At 41.0% G+C, this 20,897-nt stretch overlaps 2 protein-coding genes across 3 annotated transcripts; both read right to left on the bottom strand.

The window, feature by feature from the left end:
• Nucleotides 1-246: 246 nt before the first annotated feature.
• LOC144009261 (retinol dehydrogenase 12) lies at nucleotides 247-3,361 on the bottom strand. Its single transcript, XM_077508892.1, has 7 exons — nucleotides 3,273-3,361; nucleotides 2,785-2,900; nucleotides 2,507-2,662; nucleotides 2,328-2,432; nucleotides 1,060-1,269; nucleotides 478-670; nucleotides 247-397 (listed from the first exon to the last, which is right to left on the bottom strand). Exons 1-7 carry the CDS (start codon nucleotides 3,284-3,286, stop codon nucleotides 295-297), a joined length of 897 nt encoding a protein of 298 aa, XP_077365018.1. The 5' UTR covers nucleotides 3,287-3,361; the 3' UTR covers nucleotides 247-294.
• Nucleotides 3,362-5,588: 2,227 nt separating this feature from the next.
• tnfrsf11a (tumor necrosis factor receptor superfamily, member 11a, NFKB activator) lies at nucleotides 5,589-18,962 on the bottom strand. 2 transcript variants are annotated; one of them, XM_077509440.1, is made up of 10 exons: nucleotides 18,615-18,962; nucleotides 13,974-14,052; nucleotides 13,276-13,401; nucleotides 12,442-12,588; nucleotides 12,287-12,377; nucleotides 12,005-12,081; nucleotides 11,807-11,914; nucleotides 11,250-11,299; nucleotides 10,292-11,174; nucleotides 5,589-6,320 (listed from the first exon to the last, which is right to left on the bottom strand). In XM_077509440.1, exons 1-10 carry the CDS (start codon nucleotides 18,690-18,692, stop codon nucleotides 6,055-6,057), a joined length of 1,905 nt encoding a protein of 634 aa, XP_077365566.1. In that variant the 5' UTR covers nucleotides 18,693-18,962; the 3' UTR covers nucleotides 5,589-6,054. The 2 variants fall into 2 exon arrangements, with proteins under 2 accessions (XP_077365566.1, XP_077365567.1); XM_077509441.1 differs by lacking the exon at nucleotides 11,807-11,914.
• Between the last annotated feature and the right edge of the window lie 1,935 nt (nucleotides 18,963-20,897).

The following is a 20,897-nucleotide window of genomic DNA, read 5'->3' as shown; positions in this document are numbered from 1 at the left end:
TTGACAGGTGGACTGCTATGATAGTTGTGTGATATCTGCTAAAGGACACTGGACAGGCTGATGCAGTTGCAGTACCGCTTTATGGCCGCTTGAGGTCCTCCTCAGCCAAAAAACCAACTGCCTCCTAAAGAATAGATGGCTCGATAGGATTCTCACATTACAATAGACATACACAAACAAACAAAATCAGGCTGTTGATATATTTTAATTATGTGAGTCGCTGACAATATCAGCTTCTGTCAGCTGTTATCATATTTTTAGCACTGAGCTTCAACCTGATATCACTCCTGATGTTCATCTCCAGCGGATGCTCAGCAAGTGGCAGCTGGCAGCCCACAGCTTTAAAGCGGTGCCATCATCTCGACCCGCCCTGCAGGCCGTGGAATGGGCACAGTCCCTGCAAGGAGCGATCCAAACGTGACACGTTGATGCCATCCGGGTGAAAAGAAGCGCGATCGAGGCCCACCGCAGACTCACCTGTAGTGCCCCCCGTTGAGCAGCTCATTCTCAGGAGTGACCACGCAGTAGATGGTGGTGTAGGCGCCCTCTGCTGAAGTCTTGAACAGGCTGGAAAACATTCGGATGATGTCTGCCATCGGCCTCCTGATGTGCCTGGTGATCTCGGTGTTGACAGTGCCAGGGTCCACTGAGTAAGCGGTCACTCCTAAAGCTGGAAGCAAAACGGATTTCGTTCAGACTAGGTAGGAAAAAGTTCCATTTTTATTTTTAAATTTGGCCAGAGGGCCTTATGTGTTTCGTTTTGCGGTTAATGAATTGAAATGGACGCCCAGATAAAGACCGACTCCCGAATGATCTTTCCTCTATCACTCCATCAATTGCATTCCTCAAAGTATATAAAACAAACAACCCCTTTGCTTAGCATAATTAGCTTAAAAGGTACAAATATCACCACTCAAAGGCAAGCATTGTCTCCTCAAAGCCTGCTTAATTCCTTCTCATTCCCTTTCCAAAAGCACTTGTGGTTTAGGCATGAGACTCTCACGTTGGAAAACGTTCATTTCTGCACGGTGAGAAGCGAATTCAAAAGACACATCATACCCTCGGTCCTCTTGGCGAGCTCCCTGGTAAATAGAACGTTGGCCAGCTTGCTCTGCGCGTAAGCCCGCACGGGGTGGTAGTTCTGCTCCCCAGCCAGGTCATCAAACTGGATCCTCCCCATGGTGTGCGTGATTGAGGACAGGGTGATGACCCGGGAAGGGGCGGAGTGCTTGAGCAAGTCCAGCAGCAGGAAGGTGAGGAAAAAATGACCTGGAAGGGTGCAAATGTTAAACGTCAGGGCCTGTTCGTTAGAGCAGGGCTCAGCAAGCAACAGTTCCTGTCAAAAGAAACATTTTAGGCCAAATAAATAACAAAAAATAATCAAGATCTGTCTGGAGCCGCAAAACATTTCAACATTGATCAACGCAACAGTGTGCTCTTCTAATGCACTAAGGGCCCAAGAGCTAATTAGAGCTGCACCCTAACAGAAAAATTACGAAGCGTCAATACTTTGAGATTCATTTTCTTCTACTTTTGGATAAATAGGCCTATATATTTTTTGGGAACATTTTTCATACTTTTTTTTCAGACATTTTTAGTCTTTTATACCTTTCTGTCAAAATTCTAGCTGTTATTTTTGTTGGCAATTTTATGGACATATTGCGGTAATTTTCACCTCTATACTTTTTGGGATAATTTATGGTAAGTTTTAGGATTTCTTGTTTTTCTTTGACATTTTATGTTAATTTTTGAACATGTTTTTTTCCCAATTTATCATTAATTAATTATCTGACCTTTTTTGGCAATTTTTTTGGACATTTTATGGTAATTTTCGGGATTTCTTCTTATTTTTTTTTTCAAAATACATTTTCTGACTTTTTTGGCAATATTGTGGGCATTTTATGGAAACAAAAGAAGAAATCCTTTTGTTTTTTGGCCATTAACAATTCAATTCTCTGACATTTTTGTCAATTTATTGGAAATTTTATGGTCATTTTCTATTTTTCCTCTTCCTTTTGGACATTTTATAGCCACTTTTTGGACATTTTTATTTATTTATTTTGACTGTCTCTGACAACGTTTGACTCTGACTTATTTTCAGTATTATTCATTTATTCATTTTAAATTAATCAAAATAATATTACATCTAAAATAGTAAAAAATAAATATGTAAAAGAATATTAATTTCCACAAATTTTGTTTGACATCCACAGGGAGCCACAGGCGAGGGACTAAAAATTCACAAGTGACTCCAGTCACAAGTTGCAGAGTTAGCGTGGCAGAAAGTGACACGTTTGATTTGTGACCAACATGATCAGTTTTCCTACCGAGGTGATTGACTCCAAACTGCGTCTCAAATCCGTCCACGGTGGTGGCGTACGCGCAAATAGCCACGCCGGCGTTGTTGATCAGGTAGTGCAGACCCTTCTCAGCTGCAAGTCAAATGTATTTCATCAACACTCGATCACATTTTGTAACACGCGAGCACGTCACGTGTGCCACCCACTGTTGTAGACATTCTCGGCAAACTGGCAGATGGATTTGGTGTCGGCCAGATCCAAATGCCTGGCGACGACTTTGGCGCACGACACCTCCCGCATGATGTCTCGGGCCGCCTGCTCTCCCTTCGCCATGTCCCTGCAAGCCAGAATCACCCTTGCGCCTGGGAAGGTTCCAGGAGGAAATTGCACATTGAAATCTGAGTAAGCAAGCTGCTCACCGACAGCTACGTCGCTAAGGCCGAAGACCGTAAATCAGAACACTGCGTTGACTTGTATATCTTGCCTCTGGCAGCCAGATCTTTTGCCGTCTCTTTGCCGATTCCCGTGTTGGCGCCCGTTATGACAGCTGTCTTCCCGTCCAGACGCGTATCGGACGACCACTTGGGGATTAACAGAGACCTGATGAGGAAGAAACACCATTTTCAGATGCAAGCAAGTATTGACACAAACTCTACTTTTATTATTATTTTTTTTTTTGTCAAGGTTGTGGACGTTATTTTGCTCTTGACAATCATTCATCATCACTCATTAACAATTGAGCTCAGACCCTTCTTGGGTTGGACTCCCTCTTTCATCGTCATGGAGGTTTTTCTGCCTCACTTGCTGAGGCCAAAAGACGGTCGTGACTACAAGTGTCAATTGGGGTTGGTGACCTAGCAACTGATAACCCATAAAATAATAATAATAATAACAAATGAGTGAGAATCAGTTGTACTCCAAAAGGTACAATTATTGTGTTTGTTTTGAAGGCAAGTTTGTAAAGTTTCTTACCTGATGGCTTGCATCCTGCAAGGAGGAGGACGGACACAGAAATGAGAGTCTTCCGCTCTTCTCAAGCTACTCTGTTGTGATTGGAACAAATCAATTAAATCGGCATATCGAGACGGATCATCACATGAGCTGCACTTTTTTTTTTTTTTTCCATGAAAAGCCCAACAAACACAAGACTATTCATACTTTGTACATTCCAAGCTTGAAACTGTGTATCACAAAAAGGTATACAAGTTGATGGAACAAATACAGATGGAGAGAAGAAGCGAGTTCACGGAAGTTGATGATGAACAGAACAGATCTTGCGGTGTTGGACGGGTTTTTGCTCAAGACCGAAAAAATGACAGAACTGGATTGAAATGCTTCCATGGAGTTCCAGGAAGTTGGGGATTCAATGTTGGGACACGTTCATCAGTAGCCTCATTGAGACACTGGATGTTCATGTTGTATGTGCATGTTACATTCTTTTGCTATTTTAAAGAAATCAAATGAAATAGAAGGACCTGTTAGTATGAACGTTCGAAAGATTTTAATTGGAGAAGATGATTCATTTGTGGCAAAGCTTACAATATTTACAATACAGACCCCTGGAATTCTGAATCTAAAAAAAACAAACTAAATTACAATGTTAATAATAATAATAATAATATAATGACAATATGTAATATCCCATGTAACCCGCACTCGTGTATAAAACACCAAACTCACCCATAAAGTTTTTTTCCCCCCCTCCCTCTCTGTACTTGTGTTTAACATAGTTCCCCAATTTGCAGGTTAAATTTATGAATTAAAAATAAAGAAAATATTATTTGATTAACTTATTGCTAATATGAATGAATAAAAATTCAAAACAACTCTTAGGTACTGCTTAGGTACTGGTAACGGTCTAGACAGGGTTTCGTATTGAGCTCCCTGTATCCACCCCTCGATTTGGGATGATGGTAATAGTAATAATAATAATAATAATAATAATAATAATGCATCAGATTTATATAGATGTTTTTTTTTGAGTGACAGGATTTTACAGTAATTGTAATAAATTAATATAAATATAAAACATGTTTTGAGATAAATTTAATCATTATTATTATTATTCAATTATAATTGTGATCCAAAATACTGACGACATCATACTAATTTCAGCAGGTCTATTTTGAAAGCTTCCATTATAACTAGACAAAACATTACTGCGTGGTACACAATTTCCTTTGCTATTTCAGATCCATCTGATCTCACCTATATGGAAAACATCAACTTCCTGCTGTACGTGAGACTCCCTGCACAATGAAGTCAAAGCGGAACGGGGAAATCGAACCCTTATATCCACAGGTGACCCTGCTGTAATTGAAGTGCTGCACTAACGTGGATTTTCAGGTGCTTTCCGCTGCAGGAAGGCTCGTCTGACAGTTGACATAAACCTGTAAAGTGATGTACAATTGTCGAGTATTAGAATGGATACCTTTTAATCTCCCCATTTGTCATTGTGAATACAACGTGAGTGCAGTGTGAAAATGAAAATTCAGTGAGAAGGCTGTACACAACTTCCTGTTTTGAAGCCATAAACTAAAGTGAGACGACGAACACACAGCTTATTTAAAAAAAAGAGAAAAAGAGAAAAAGAAAAGGTTTTACAGCCAGCGCTTCTCTCATGTGGTCCCCTCTGCGACTCTGGCCAACAAGACGGTGGCTCGCTCACCCGCTCCTTACAGCTGCATGAAATCCTCCGCCTGATGAAAGCCCGAGCGGCTGTTGACAGCGAGCACAACAGCATAAAGGCCACATGTGTAATTAACTGCGCCTCAAAAAAGAATCGGCCTCATAAACGGCTCTTTCGTTGTAATTTGCCCGTCCCAGAATAGCAAAACTCACAGAGAGAGGCCACAAGACACAGGATGGGCGTCAGCCATCTTTGGAGTGATGAGATGCAAAACATTTTAATTCCACTCAAAATATTCATCTCGTCACCCGTTGCAATTATGATGATTGTCCCTGTCGCCAACAGAAATGGCTGGCATATTCATTCCTCACATATACAGTACATTTTTTGTCACACACAAAAAAAAAGGATGAATGAATACATAAACAATGCCTTTGTGAATTTGTTTCAAACAAATTACTTTATAAACAGATATTCATTTTCTTCAATAAAGCCTGCATGTTAAAACATACTCGAAATAAAAATAGCTTATCAAATGCATAGCATTTTTCCAAGAAAAACTGCACAAAGGGTGCAGTATGAAAAAAACATCTTCATACAGGAAGAAAACAAAACAAACAAAAAAACAGATTCGTACCAAAAATGGATGTGTCGCTTTATTTTATATATATTTATTTAAAAAAAAAATTTCAATGTAAGAAAGTTACATTGAGAAACGCGAGTTCATGTTTTTCTTCAACAAGTTTTGAAATCTCTCGTCTCATCTATTTGGCAGATTCAATTTCCCGCCATAAAAATAATTGCTTTCATGGTATGATTTTATAAGGCTTCAAATCTTCCAAATTGCGAACATTTGGATTTTTCCGAGGAGCATTTCCAACATGTCAAACGACCCCTTTTATTGGTACAATTGAAATCTACTTACTGCCAATCGACCAGCCTGAACTCTAGTTGCCCCAATGCAATGAACTTGATGATTGGCTTGCAATCAGTCCAGCTTGTGATCGAGGCTCCAGCTCACCCTTGACCCGAAACATTGGACACGGACTGAGTTGTTCAAAAGGACGTAAAGATTCGATGGCTCGAAAGCATCATTTCGCTACTGCTTTGTTCCCGTTGTGACACTTACGCAGTCATTTTTTGCGCCCGCGCGGCGTCGTCCCGCAATGGCTTCTGGGTAACAGAGTCCCCCGCTGACCTCAGGCCACTCTGGAAAAACGAGGCGGTCTCATTGGCCTGCTCTTGGACAGGACTGGAAAAGTCGTCTTCCAGCGGCGCCCCGTCACGTCCCAGAGACGTCTGACCCACGTACACGACGATGACGTCGCCGCTGAAGTTCACCACCTGACCGCTGGAGATGAAGGTGGTGTTGTGATTCCCCGACACTTGACCTATGAGAGACAAGTCATTGTGAGGAGATGAAGAATACGCAATATAAGAGCAGTGTAAAAAAAAAAAGAAAAAAAGTCAACCTTAGTAAGGATAATGATGCTCAGTTTTGATATTTGACAGTAAGAAAAAGTTGAAACAATATGTTCATCCTCCTGACTACCAGGAAAAACATATTGTCCAATCATGTTTATTTTGTTATTCCCCAATCTTTGTGAAGGAACTGGAATACTGCAAAATAATTTTTTTTGAAAAAAAAAAAAAAGTTTTTGTTTTTAAGCTAGGATGTGTCCACTACAGAGGACATTTTTTTTTTTTTAACTTTATCTAAATTATTCAAACAATACTTTAATGTGTTCTTAAGAGTCTTATAGAAAACATGCTAACAACATTTAAAGCCTAAATTTGTTCAATAAAAAGTGTTTTCCTCTTCCCTAAAAAGTGCTTGCACTGAGGGAAGCCATTTTCTTTTATGATGCAATCAAAGGTAGCAAAGCCTTACCCTTACACATTTGGTTTCAAAGCACAAAAGGAGTTAATTCAATCGTATGCACTGTGTGGGAGATATTCAGGTTTAAAAAGGTCCACTACAGAGGACAAATTTGAAATGCTGGTAGTCAGGAGGATATTATTGGAGTTTTCAGCAGAGACGAACCCTCCTAGGTTAGCTTACCACTAGCTAGCTGTTCCGATAGACACGACATGGTCGGATGACATGGATGGATTTCAAAGTTTACCAAAACACACACACACAAAACCCCCCCCAAAAAAACGCGAGACACCCCAAAGTCCCGCCACAGTCGTGAAGCTGTCAGTAGACCAGAGGAAGGACCAAAGGAAAGAAAGATGAATCAAAGTGAAATCCAACACCAACCAGACACCACAATCCGCCCACAAAATTACAAATTCAGAATCTCTCACCAACCCCGGATACATCGGTCTCAAGAGACCAGAGGAAAGACTAAAGGAAGGAAGGATAGATCAAGCAGAGTAAGATCCACAAACACCAATTTCAGCGAGCAGTGGGAGAAGCAAATTCTTTTTGAGGTTCAGTAGATGCTGGTGTGGTGGATAGGATTTACAATTTACAAACACACATGCTTGAATGGCCAAAGAAAGGCCCGCAGTTACGTCGTATAATTTACATCTTTGGCGCTACTCATTTACTTTTACTAATCTGCCTGTTTTAGTTTGGGAAACCGAAGACCACCATCAGGAAAAAAAACATTTGCCAAAGTTTTGTACTTTGCAAATGAGCCTCCGGGGATGTCGAAAAACGGTTGCTAAATTCTTTCATTTGGTTCAACTTCAGTCCAAACCATTTTATTTATTTATTTTATTTTTTGCACACCGCCGGCTGCATCCAGGCAGAGCCAATAAACAAAACAAGTGTATTTTCATTTGGGAGCCCTTTTTCTCACTTTCCATTTTATCCAACCCTCCGTCCGACCTTCCCGCCTACGCGAGGAGACGACGAGCCGTTGCGACTCTCACGCGCACGCAAACCGGCATCAGATGCGAGCAAACGGGAAGACGCGTCGAGAGAAAACAGTGACACAAACGAAAGCTGCAGCAGAGGCAGGCAAACAGCCTCGTTTTCCTGGAATAACAGCGTGAGAGGCCCAACTTGAAAATATGTCCTTCCCGCCGCAAGTTTGAAAACAAAACCTCTCTGGAATCTCCTTCTCTTCGTCCCTTCCAATATCTGAGCGATTTCTCTGGATGCCCAACAACAGCAACAAAGCGTCATTTTAAACCGAGCTGAACGCTGACAGAACTTCTCTGCAACGTGTACTCTTTGTTGTTGTAAAGGATCATTCCTTAATGGCAAGGCATCATCTATTAGAGGATATACGGAGCAGACAGGTGACCTTGAACTCAAAATAGTATTTGCGGGAAGCCCGTCTAAATGCACGCGTGATGGGAAATGGTGTTCGTTTCAAGTGTGTAATTATGGAGTCCCGTCATCAGTGAGAGTCTCGCAGATTTTCATGTGTGTGTGTGTGTGTGTTGGGTGGATGTGCTTATAAAAGTATTACTCAAGCTGTGCACATCTTGCTACAATTAAAGCTGCGGTCACTTTACGCAATCCTATAAAAGTCTGCGTAAACAGGAACTCTGTCAATGGCACGGCTCAAACTGACGCACACAAACGCATGCTCACGCACAATGTTGTGTGTCTGAGTGTACCTTAATGGTTGTCCACTATATTTAAAAAAAAAACAAAAAACACAATTATCATATTCCTCTTTTTTTTCTATATGTACTTGATAGAAAGGAAACATAATAACCAGTCCTCTATGTGTGTTTTATTACCTGCGGGTATGTGATATTATCCCACTAATTTTAAACACAAACAATGTAGTTTTCCGTTAGAATAATAGCCTGCAAATATTTGGAACGGTAACCCGCTTTCAAAAAGAAAGTCAATACCATATCTACTTTGCGGTTGAATTTATTGTTGGCCGGGACTCAAAACAAATCTCCTGCCGTGTTAGCTTTAGCGGTATCGCGAGTACTGACTTAAGTCGAGTTGTGCACTTGAACAACAAAACTTGAATGCATTCCAAGTATGTTCATTTCAATATAATGACACAGAAGTAGTTAGCTTTATCACATAATTAAAACTATAATGATAACTGATCATTCAAGCCAATATTCATTTGCAGTAAAAGAGAAAATATTAGCGCAAAAATTAAGGAAAAAAAATTTTACAATGCAATTAAAACAACTTTTCAACAAATTTTCAGCACTTTTAAGTTTTTTCTTTTAATTTTAAATATATGAAGAATATACATCTTTGTTTAAAAAATGATGAAAAAATAAAAATAAACATGCAGTGCGCTTCCCGGGTCATCACCATGTGTGTTAAACAAAATTCTAAACTAAGCAAGTAAAAGACTACTTAAAGTTTTCCACTGTAGATGATGTTTTCAAAAAGAAATCAACATATTTTCTTAATTTTAACAAAATTTGTATTTTTTTTTAATAAACAGTGTAAGTGAGTTCCCAGTGTATCTCACTGAGCGCTAAATGCACGCAAATGTAGCTCATTTAGGGCTTTTGTCAGGGTTCGTAAAAGGTTTCAAAAGATATTCACAGACAGTGAAAAGTTGTCTGAACATTTTCAAAATTTCTTTGCAACAAGTACAAACATTTTACAAATCCTGATGAAAACCCCAAATTTGCTACCTGTGTACGCATTCGCCATTCAATGAGATGCTAGCTTTATCGGCCTTTAGAGTCGGAAAATATGATGTTAATAATTGACAAAATGCCCAAAAATAATCAAGTGTATATGTCTAAATATGCTAAGTAGATATACATTTTAGCTAGCTATGGGCGGGGTCTATCTCCAAAATTAGCACTTTTTCGGAATCCCCCCACAAAAGACAGCAAATTTGCTTGCTTGAGTCATTAACAGCGGCTTGTCAAAGAGAACAAGTACTTTTTAAACACTTTGGGTTGGTCAAAAATGGATTAATCCATAGAAACCTACTCTGGCCATTTTGTGTCTATGTTTTAGTGCGATATGTGATTATGGAGGTCTGTCTTGTTGGCTTCTGTGAGAAATATTCAACAGACGAGCCACGTGACTCTGCAACTTTCCAGTAAAACCCAACATACGTTTCACGTCTGCTATTGTTGTTGGACTCGTCCAACTTTTCTTGCGGAAACCCAAAACTGCGAGTGTATCAAATGTGTACGAGCACGACTGCGTGGCAGAACGGTGAGGTGGCCTACACAAACAGCGCAGCGTCGCCCACCTGGCAAACACAAGCGTTCAATTTTTTTCAAATCAGCCTCGAGTGTCTTGCATCATTGAACTGTCTCGGAATGACTCGTGACTGAGACGTTTGCCCTAAAACAGTTCTTCAAGCGACCACTTGTGGTTCGTGGGCTCCCTCTTGTGGCATATCAAAGAATCACTTAATTAAACTGCAAAACTGTTTTGTTTTGTTTCGAAACATACCTGAGGTAAGAGTTGGTTCTGCAAGCTGACTCTGTAGGCTTCCTGGGGGGCACTCGAGCTCTGCGTCCGCTGACAGGAGTGTTTTTCCATCCCAAGATGCTCCATGGCTTTGCTCCCGACTTGAGGCCTCCCGAGGCCTTTCCGAGTCGAGGTCTCCGATGGATGACGAGGTCTTTAAAGGGCTAACTGAGGTCATCGCGGAGGGTCCGCTGTTGTCTGGCGACGAGGAGTCTGTGCTTTCCGGTCTGTAATATCCCTTCTGCTTAGCTGCTGACATGTCTTTCAGGTGACCTTTGAACTCTGGCCTCGCCCTAGCCTTGCTCAAAGGCACGCAAAGCTCAGGAACCGAGGCGGATTGAGGACCGGCTGAGGAAGAGCGGAGGAGAGGAGGCGAAAAGGAGACAAGAGAGGCAATGCTCGCTTCGCTCTTGGTCACGTGCGCGTCTCTGACTCTGACGCCGGTTTCCTCCTCTGGCGTCCTCTCGGCACGTAGACCACTACAGGAGCAAGTCCAGGGGGTCCCTGGACTGACAGCTTGGCTACAGTCCTCATTCTCCCCGACTTCCAGCGGCTCCCGGACCTGAACGCCGCACACGCACGAACCCGGCAACAGGGGCGATACGCTGCTGAGCTCCTCTTCTTCGGACACCTCCTCCGGACCGCCCGAACTTTCGCTCTGCTCCTTCGTTATGGCCTCCTTCGTTATGGCCTCCTTCACGACCGTTTGCTGGGTCTGGGGGAGGGAGACGGCAACGGCGGGAGCGCGAGGGGGCTCGTCACCGTCGTTGGCGTGAGGCGTTTGGCAGAAGAGTTTGGTGGTCTCGCATGGGATATATTTGAGACCGCCTGCTGCCCCGCTGTGGTAAAGGGGGGCCAAAGTCTCCTAAAGCAGCAACAAATAAAACATGCTTGATCTTGCCTTTGACAATTCATTTGTTTGCCTGAAATGTCATCTTACCTGCTGTATCCGTGTCCTTTTTAGATTCTGAACACATGATCGCAAATTAACTAAAAATGAGAAAAGAAAAACAAACCCATCCAGTTACATTTCACACTGGCTGGTAAATCTTAACTCATTTGCTCTCAAAAACGTACAAATGCATTCTAGTTTAAATATAACCATGCTCCCAAAGACGTATTTATATGTTTTTGTTTACAGAAGGCTTTGATGCAACCTATGAACAGAAGAGAATGGGAATAGCAATGGTAGTTATTACAACAAAGGCCAGCCGATGGCAGCAGAGTATAAGAGATCAACCAGGGCCATGCTGCAAAAAGCTCTTTTGTGAATAATGATGAAACTTAGCTATATTCTAATGCCAATTGTTGTAAAACGGAAACAGATAGAAATATACTTTTAGACTCTAATCTTTCTTTTGGTAGGTTCCTTATTTTTATAACAATAGAACACGTTATTATTATGGGCCTTGCAAAATCAATCAAAATCCAGTAAAATAGCCGGGAGCGAAGGGGGTTGCTTCAGTGAAACCAATTGCAGTTGCAATTGTAACTTACAAGAGAGCAACTTGAGTTTGTCTTTGTAGCAAAACAGGAAAAGGATGAGAAGACAGAGGACGGTGATAGCTGACAGCACTGACACGATCACCCAGGAGGGGGCAGCGCCTACAGGTGGGACGACGACGACAGAATGTTTTGAATGACAATTTGATGTATTCATCCCCTCCCCCCATGAATTGATGTGCTCTTCCTTACTGGAGACAGGCGGTCCGCACGCAGCGTCTGCTTGAGCACTGCCTGCTCGTGTCTCACTCCTGCCCTCTGCCTTACAACTGCGAGAATGGGGAATTGAAGAAACAATCAAATGAGTTACAAGTGGAAAGTGATGTGCGTGATCCAGGGTTCCAGAGGAAGCAGTTTATGTGTGCGTGCGTGCGTGCGCGTTACTCATGGCAGCTGGCTCGCAGTGAGCACACCAAATAACCAAATGTTTTTTCCCTTCAGAATGTCAAACCAAGATGGAGCGTGTGCACTCACTTGGTCCACGGTTTGCATCGTTTGGTGTTGTTGTCCGCCGAAAAGAATCCTTTCTTGCACGGGACACAAATCTTCCTTCCGTTTATGGACTCTGGGGTATCAAATCGACATTATTCTATGTGACTTTTGTATTTCTATGCGTGTCTCTGTCTCACCTGGTTCAACCTCGAGTCCATACCCAGGTCGGCAGGAGGGAATCTTCTCACAGTACTCGCAGTTGATGAGAGAGCACTGGAAGTTGGGAAGACAGCGACAAGGCTCCTCCGCCTCCAGATTTTCAGGCCTGGACATAAAACCTTTACCTGCAAATAAGGAGACAGATATGTTTCCGTTTTCTTTTCAGAGGCAGCAGTGCGGCCGCCTGGTTAGCGAGTCTGCCTCCCAGTTCTGCGGCGAGGGTTTGAATCTCGGCTGGGGCCTTCCTGTTTGCAGTCGGCCTGTTCTCCCTTCTGCTCGCGTGGCTTTTCTCCGAGCGCTGTTTTCCTTCCACATTCCGAAACCGTGCGCGTTGGGGCCATTCGGCACTCCAAACTGGGTGAATGCCAGTTGAACGCTTGCTTATTTATACTGTATGTGCTTTGCAAATGGCTGCCGGGGTTTACCATACTTCACGCCTATAAAGTCATTTGGAACACGACTGACAAGTGCTCGACAAATTAGATCAACTGATAATACAGTAGTTTGTGTCTTTTTTTTGTTTTTTATTTGCAACATTTTGACTTTGGTGTCTATACACTACCTGTATATCCATTATTATTATTATTATTATGATGATGATGTTTTGGAAGAGTGACTATTATACGTGTTGTTCACAAGAATTTATGGTATTGCATTGGACATAAAGGAAGAAGAATTGATGATGTAGTTGGTGACGGCAAGAACTGTCAGCGTCAATGTTGCCATATTTGCGCTTAGCATCACAGACTACACCATGAAATCGATTTCAGACATCTTGATCCAATTGACAGAATCGTTCTTCAGTTCCTGACCTGCATCGCATATTCTCTGTTGAAGGCAACGCGTCTCTTGAGTCCAGTAGGGTTGGTACTCCCCATGACCGCATTTCACACATTTAGTCTGCTGGGATTCAGTGCAATCTGCAAACACGCGTAATCCTGCCAGTGAAGAGAGAGAGAGAGAAAACAGGCACAAATCAAATCAAATGTGTTTATGTGTGCTAATTTAGATCATAACTCATTTACTCCCAATAACGTATAAATAAATTCCCAAAGACGTATTTATACGTTTTTTTTTTAATGCTAGAGCATACAGAAGGCTTTGATGCAGCCTCTCAACTGCAAAGAACGGTTGCAGAAATGGTAGTTATTACACAAACGGCCAGCAGGTGGCAGCAGAGCAAAGGAGATCAACCAGGGCCATGTCGGAAAAAAAAGCTCAATTACTTACAATTTGAAATAGATTTGTGAAAACTGATGAAACTTAGCTCTCTTCTAATGCTAATTGCTGCAAAACGTTAACAGATAGAAACATATTTTTTTTTCCCCTGATGAAAGAAGATACTTTAATCTTTCTTTTGATTGGTTCCATGCTTTTATAGCAATAGAACACAATATTCTGTGGGCCTTTCAAAATCTGTCAAAATCCAGTAAAACAGCCGGGAGCGAACGGGATTGCGAAATGTGAAAATGGCGGCGAGTGAATGAGTTAATAATAAAGGGGACATTACCTGGTTTGCACTTGTTGCAGCATCTTGAGCCTTTTAAGTACTGCTGCTCGCCACATTGGAGAACCTTGCAGGCTGCATCCTAAAGACATTATGACAAAAATATCAGTTTTTCCACAATTCTGTCTAGACATTTGAAGCAATAAAAAGGAGAATAATACCAATGTGAGCGGACATTTTTGTTTTTAGGGCCTCTTTCTCCTCTCTCCATATTCATGTGATCATTGGATATGGTGGTGAGTAATGAGAGGAAGAGGACAAAAACGTTTTTTTTTCCGAGACGTGCCCTGGAATTATTTCCGCAAGCTCAGAAGTACCTGACCAGAATCCAGACCATCAAACCAAACTCTAGTGGCACCCACTTACGAGAGAGGAGCCATCTGGAATTGGACACGAGCCTCCATTTGGCTTGAATGGATGAAAGGATTCTCGCAGGAGACTCTTATGAAGTTATTTTTTCCACTTCATACGCCATTAAAGATAATATAAAGGAATACATAAACCATAGATGCTGTCCTGGTGATATGATTGTTTGCAGCTTTGACGAGCGACTACAAAGTGGATGATTCAGTTGATCCAAAATAGTCTGCAAGTAAATATGCCTCAAAAGTCCAACACAACAATCATGTGATCATCATGCTCATGTTACTTCAACAGTACGTTGCAATTCATTTTTATTTGACCAGAAAGTAAATTGAGTTTGTGTGCTGCTACTGTCCACTTTGCTGCTACAAAACCCGAGTTTCCCGACACTCTAAAAACACTTGGGGCAAAAATAACCAAAGTTGTATCGATTTGACTCAACCTGCTGGCTTGTTTTGTTCAAAGTGGCCCAATTTTGTGGGTTGTTTTGTGCAAAACAACCTGGAAAAATGGGTCAAATTGACCCAAGTAGTGGATCCATCCATTTTTGACCCAAAAGTTTTTCTTTTTTTTTTTATATTATTTTAAGCAACTCTGTATTGCGGGAAAAAAAATAGGCGTATCCTTGTCTTCTATTACAATAACGTCTTTTTTTAATTATTATTATTATTTTATGATTTTGAGAATCAAATAAGGATTTTTTTTATTTATCTTTTTTTTTTTTTGGAGCCCATCGTGCAAACTGCTGTGTTAAAAAATAACCCAATTTTGTTTTTTGTTTTTGTTGACCCAACTTTGAGTTGTTTTGTTTCAACACCCCAAGCGTTGAGTTTTTATTTATTTAAAAAAAAAAAAAAAAGTTTCAGTCAAATTGACCCAAGAAACAGGTCAGTCCAATTTTTGACCAATATTGGGTTGTTTTTGAGCGTGCTCAGTGGCACCACTTATTTTCCTCCTGAGAGGCAGGGGTGGAGTCGCCATCTGGCATAGAGGGCAGATGCCCGGTGGGCCAGCATCGTTTGAGACCAATGTGGTGGTATTTCATGATTATTTTCTTCTATTTTGCCCCAAGAGATCAGCCGAGAATTTACAGGACGTAGCCCATTCATCCATTTACGATATAGACAGCAAACTGAACTAAATAAATCACCAAATAAAATGGCGGTATCGAGTAAATTAAGCTTGCCAAAATGTTGCTTTTTACGCAGAATTGATTCTGTTTGTAGTATGTTGAACAGGGTTCGAGATATGTGTGCATTTTATTTCATGAAACGACCAACAATGACTTCACCCAGATTTTTTTTTCCCAGTCCAGCACCTCTGAAAGGAAAAAAAAAAAAAAAAAAAAAAGTTGTATTTTGAACGTTAAGGTAAGCAGTTAATCTATTTTGTGACACCGATTAATGGAGGCAAGACGTCTTTAAGATCGGATGTCATTGTTTGCGGCTCAGTAAGGTTTTATTTCTTTTTTTTTTTTTTGCCACTGCTAATGAGTTCCCAGCCATATTTGAGGTGAACCGCTGACAGTTTTGCGGCGGCAACGACGAACGTCAGGAATGCTCGCAAACGCATACCGCAATCGGAGACGCCAGCCGTGTTCCAGTCTGCTTTCAACACGAGACATTCTTTTGCATTTGGGCGCGAAAGTATTTGTCGTCTCGCCGCGATACGCGTTCCATCCCGACACATCTTTCGTCTTTGTCTTTTTTTGCCATATTAATGCCGCATAGAAGATGAGCTCATTGAGGGAGACAAAAGGCAATAAACGGTAACATAAGCCTCTGGGCTGGCTATCCACGCGCACTCTCTCACTCTCACTCTCGCTCTCGCTCTCTTTTAGGTGGCGGTGGTGAATTCCTTGCCACATTGCTGAAGTTGTGAGTTGGCTGTTATGACAGTAGTGATGCCAAAACCACACAGTCTGATCGAAACGTAGAAAATTATAACCTATAGCCTGCTTCTAAACACTCAGCCCCTTCAAAAAAAAACAAAAAACAAACAACTTCTTTCCCATGAATGCCCTTGCATATAAAAATGATATAAAAAATAATAGAATAAAACCTTTATTAATGCAAGCATCCGTTTTTTTCCATCTGTTCTTTTCATCTCTGCGCCAACCACCTGCAGACCATGTGAGGGAGGAGGTGATGAAAAAAAGGAAATCAGGAAGAATGAAGGTTGGAAGGAAAGAAAAAAAGAAATAATGCAGAGGATGGATGGATGAAGGAAACTCGGGGAGGAGGGAGGAGAGTATGACAGCGCGAATGGGCAGAAGCTACAAAGGATGGAATATAGGACTGGAAGAAGGAAAAAAAAATGGTGGAGAAAAGCACAAAAAGAAGGCAAGAAAACACAGAAGGAACGATGATTTAAGGTAGAAAGGAAGGCAGGAGGAAGTGGGAATGGAGGATGAAGGAAGGGAAGAAAGAAAACAGGATGGAAGAACAGTCAGTAATAAGGAAGAAAGGAATCAAACCAGAAAGGAAAGACAGAATGAACTAAGGCGGGAGGTGATGAAGTAAGGAAGGAAGGAAAGGAGGAATGAAAGAAAGAAGGATAGTGTAACAATAAAGGAAGAAAAGAATGGATGTAGTAGACTGGGAAAGAAGTCAAGAAGGAAGGAAAGAGATTGAAAGCAGGAAGGATGGGCAGCACTTGAAAGGATGGCATGCTAGTTTAGAAGGACAACAAGGAAGGAAATAACGTGAATGAGGAACAAGGAGGCACAAAGGAAAGATTTAAGAGTGGAAGTTGTGAAGTGAAAATGCAGAAAGGAAGGCATGAAGGGAGGAAGGAAATATGGAAGATCAGAGGTGAGGTCCTGTAAACACTGAGGAAGGGAGGAAGGAAGGAAGGAAGGAATGAATGAACGAAATGAACAATTAACAGAGGGAAAGGGGGAGGAAATGAAAGGAAGGCAAGGAAGGAAAGGATGACTGAAACGCTGATGGAAACTGCCTCAAGGAAATTAGAAGGAAATAAAGGACATGGCAAGAAAGGAGGCAGGATGAGAAGAGAGAAGGGAGGGTGACCAGAAAAAAAATAAGAAAAGAATTGAAGGCAAGTCCTTCTAGCATCCATTAAATAGTTCTAACGTCTTTTGCTAGTCACCGTTAGAAAAATATTGCCAACATTTCAAATAAAAGGACTCCGAACTTTTCAGTTGGTGCCATGACCCGGATACTGACAGCAGACAGCGACAGATTGCGTTCTATTCGAGGCGGTTTTGGACGCTAAATATACGCTACATAAGCGTAGTTTGTCCGGCCCTCCTGATTATAGGCAACATTTAGAGGGCCGACCTCAACGCTAACTTTATCCTCTGCGTGGTCACACGCTGTGAGGACGGCTAGAAGGGCGAAAAAGGAGGCTTGGGGGGGGGTGGAAAAATGTGAAAACGAGACTTTGAGCACCTTTCTGCCAGTTTGCTTTAAAAGCCGCCTTCGTGTGATAGCATCAAACCAGAGCGAGCGCATTCCAAGAGAAAGATTTGCATAACGGCCTCAGCGGCCCGCCAATAAAAGCACCGTTTGACTTTTTGCTCTTTTTCAGACTCGGCCGCAGCCAGGAAAATCAACACCTTGAAAAGTTGCCGTGACTCATGTCGTGTTTATTTTTAAACATCACACCCCTCGTGGAAAAAGGGAACGTTTAAACCAGGACAACTTTTGTTGTGCTTTACGTGGATCAGCAAAGTGGACTTTAGGTTTGCTTCGCAGTCTGGGTTCGAATCTTTAAAAAAAAACAACAACAAAAAAGTAAAAGTTACAAGACACGCATAAATAAGTCAAATTACAGCTTGTGTCATCCACTATAATTACTCTCCACATTTTGAGGTCATCTGGCAGTGGCTCGATCGGCTTCACACGAATGTGGAACAAATTGTACCAAGTGGGTGAAAGAAAACCGAGAAAACGGAGGGGAATTCTTCGGGGATCCTGTGAGTCAGTGATTGCACGACTTTGGTGAGAACAAAAACCAAAGCCAAAACTTTGCAGCGTCACTGCAAAACACATGCAAAAACAAGGCTCCACACCAGGACAGATTTGTTTGTTTTTTCCCAGGATGCCCTCTGGTTTGATTTTCCCAACAACTGCTCATCCAAAGATATTTCGGAGGGGTAAGAAGCTGCTAAAGGGGAAATAATTGTGGTCACGTTATAGTCATAATAATAATGGTGGTTACTGGAATACAAGCCGTGATGGGTAACGGTTGCCAAGCAACCACATCTTTAAATGAAACACAATATCATCTCCTTGCAAAGTTGAAAAGTTGACTTACCTGTGCATGGAAGGCAACCAGGAGGATGCATGCCACCCAGCAAGGGAATATCCACCTTGGGGGAAAGTTTCCTCCCATCTCTGCCGTCTGACGAAGGACAAACTTCTCAGCGACCTCTCAGCTAATCAGTCCTCGCGTGCGCTCCGGCATTCTCGCGCCTTCCTTCCCCCCGCGTCCCTTCTCCTTCTTTCTTGCTCCTTCGGTCCAGTCACCCACGCCTTCTGTGAGGAGCGCGCTTGCTTGCAAACAAACCAGTGGAAATGGGAAGAGAGAGAGAAAGAGAGAGAGAGAGAGAGAAAAGGAACGCCTCCCACACAGTGTTATATGTTCAGAGAAGTGGACCCCCCCCCCCCCCCCCCTCCTTCTACGCTCTTCATGTTCTTCTTCTTTCTTCACCTACCACACAAATTCACTCTAAAGGCCATAACATTAGGTACACATGCACAATTGAACGACATCCAGTATAAGAGATGTAATTAAACATCAAAAGACAAAAGTCTTTCATAAGAATGATAAACAAAAAGTTGCCACCTATTTATAGTAAAATCTCAGTTAATTACTGTAATAATCTATTACAGCATATTACTGTAATTTTTAAAAAAAATTATTTTGATTTATTTTTTACATTTTTTTTTTACTGTTTTTAAATTACTCAAGAATAGAATAACTATTTTATACACAGTACAAAATTGTAACTAAAGAATACAGCCATTATAATTTATATTCAGTTAAAAAAAAAAGTATTTTTTACAGTATTATGCTGTAATGGATTTTTACAAATTTTACAAATCAAAACTATTACAGCATATCAGTAAACCTTTTAATTTTTTACTGTATATAAATTTCAAAAGAATGACTAAGTAATACAGTAACTCATTTATATTCAGTATAAAAAGTATGTTTATACATTATTGTGCTGTAATAGATTTTTACAGTAATTAACAGATTTTACAAATTAAAACTATTACAGCGTATATATATATATTTTACATTTATAGATTATATTATAAATTACAAAAGAATTATTAATTATTAATTATACAGTAATTAATTTATATTCATTAAAAAAAAAATATTTTTTATATAATTATGCTGTAATAGATTTAAAATTTTTTTTTTTTTACAGTAATTAACTGAGATTTTACAATAATTAGCTGGCAACTTTTCCCCCCACTTTTTTTTTTTTTTTTTTTTTTTACTGTAAATTCTGCGGTTACATTTTTTCTCTTCCTCATGCAGCCTACTCATTTTTTTTTTTTTTTTTATCTGGACATGAGAAGTGCCATTTTTGCTAATAAAAATGAACACAAATTGTAATGAATTCTTTTTACTTGAGCTGTCCCCAAAATGTTTGTAACATGCTGATTTAATAAAAGGATCAGTGTAGCAAATGTTGACTGGCAACGGGAAGGAGATCATGTCCCTCACTGGACTGAATGAAATATTACAATCCAACCACTTCATTTGCATATTAAACTGGTTGCAGCTCACTCTTGGCATGCCACGAAAGTCAAGATCATCGCAAAATGACAGTTATGCAAATGTTGGAAAACATGTCAAAGGATAAAATAGAGGGAAGGAAGAGAAAAAAGGAGAACCGTGAATTGCTTTTACGAGGCTTTACATGGAGAAATACTGTAGGTTTGTTCAAGAAAAATAAGGAATAATACAGATTTGAAATATTCTGGTTCTAATTTAACACTCACACAAACACACATTTTTCCCCATAAAAAACATGCTGACAGATGCTGCTTTGTGGTTGGGCCTCTGAGTCTGCACAGTAGCAATTAACATCCAGATATGACTTCTTTTTTTTTTTTTTTTCAAGCAACCCTAAACCCGAAACGGACTCCAAGCATACAACAAATATCCACACAGTTCCCCCTGCCAGCACCAATAAAAGTCAAACTGCACAGGACTCAAAGCCGAGCTTATTTAGCTGCACCAAAACGTAAACTAACTGCAAGCAGACGCCATATGCCGTTTCATGAGCTTCTCGCTTCAAAATGACCCGCAGAAAAGCCACACGTTTCACTCCGTAAGCACGTTTGGTCTCATTGGCATCACTTTGAACTAATCAAAGTTCATGAAAACGCAAACACTGCATATTAAAAGCAAACTGAGCTTCCTTCGGTGACATTCCAGCAGCGTTATTGCTTCCACTTGTTCTGGAAACAGACGTGACCCGTGAGTCACCCGAGTCGCTGCGGTGAGTAAAGAGCTGCCGACTGAGGGCCACTTTGCATGGCCACGCCTCTTTTGGCAGGCGAGGCACATTTGACA

This window comes from Festucalex cinctus, chromosome 20 (genome assembly GCF_051991245.1).
Source record: "Festucalex cinctus isolate MCC-2025b chromosome 20, RoL_Fcin_1.0, whole genome shotgun sequence".
Taxonomy (NCBI): Eukaryota; Metazoa; Chordata; class Actinopteri; order Syngnathiformes; family Syngnathidae; genus Festucalex; species Festucalex cinctus.
This window is presented reverse-complemented; position numbering and strand designations above follow the sequence as displayed.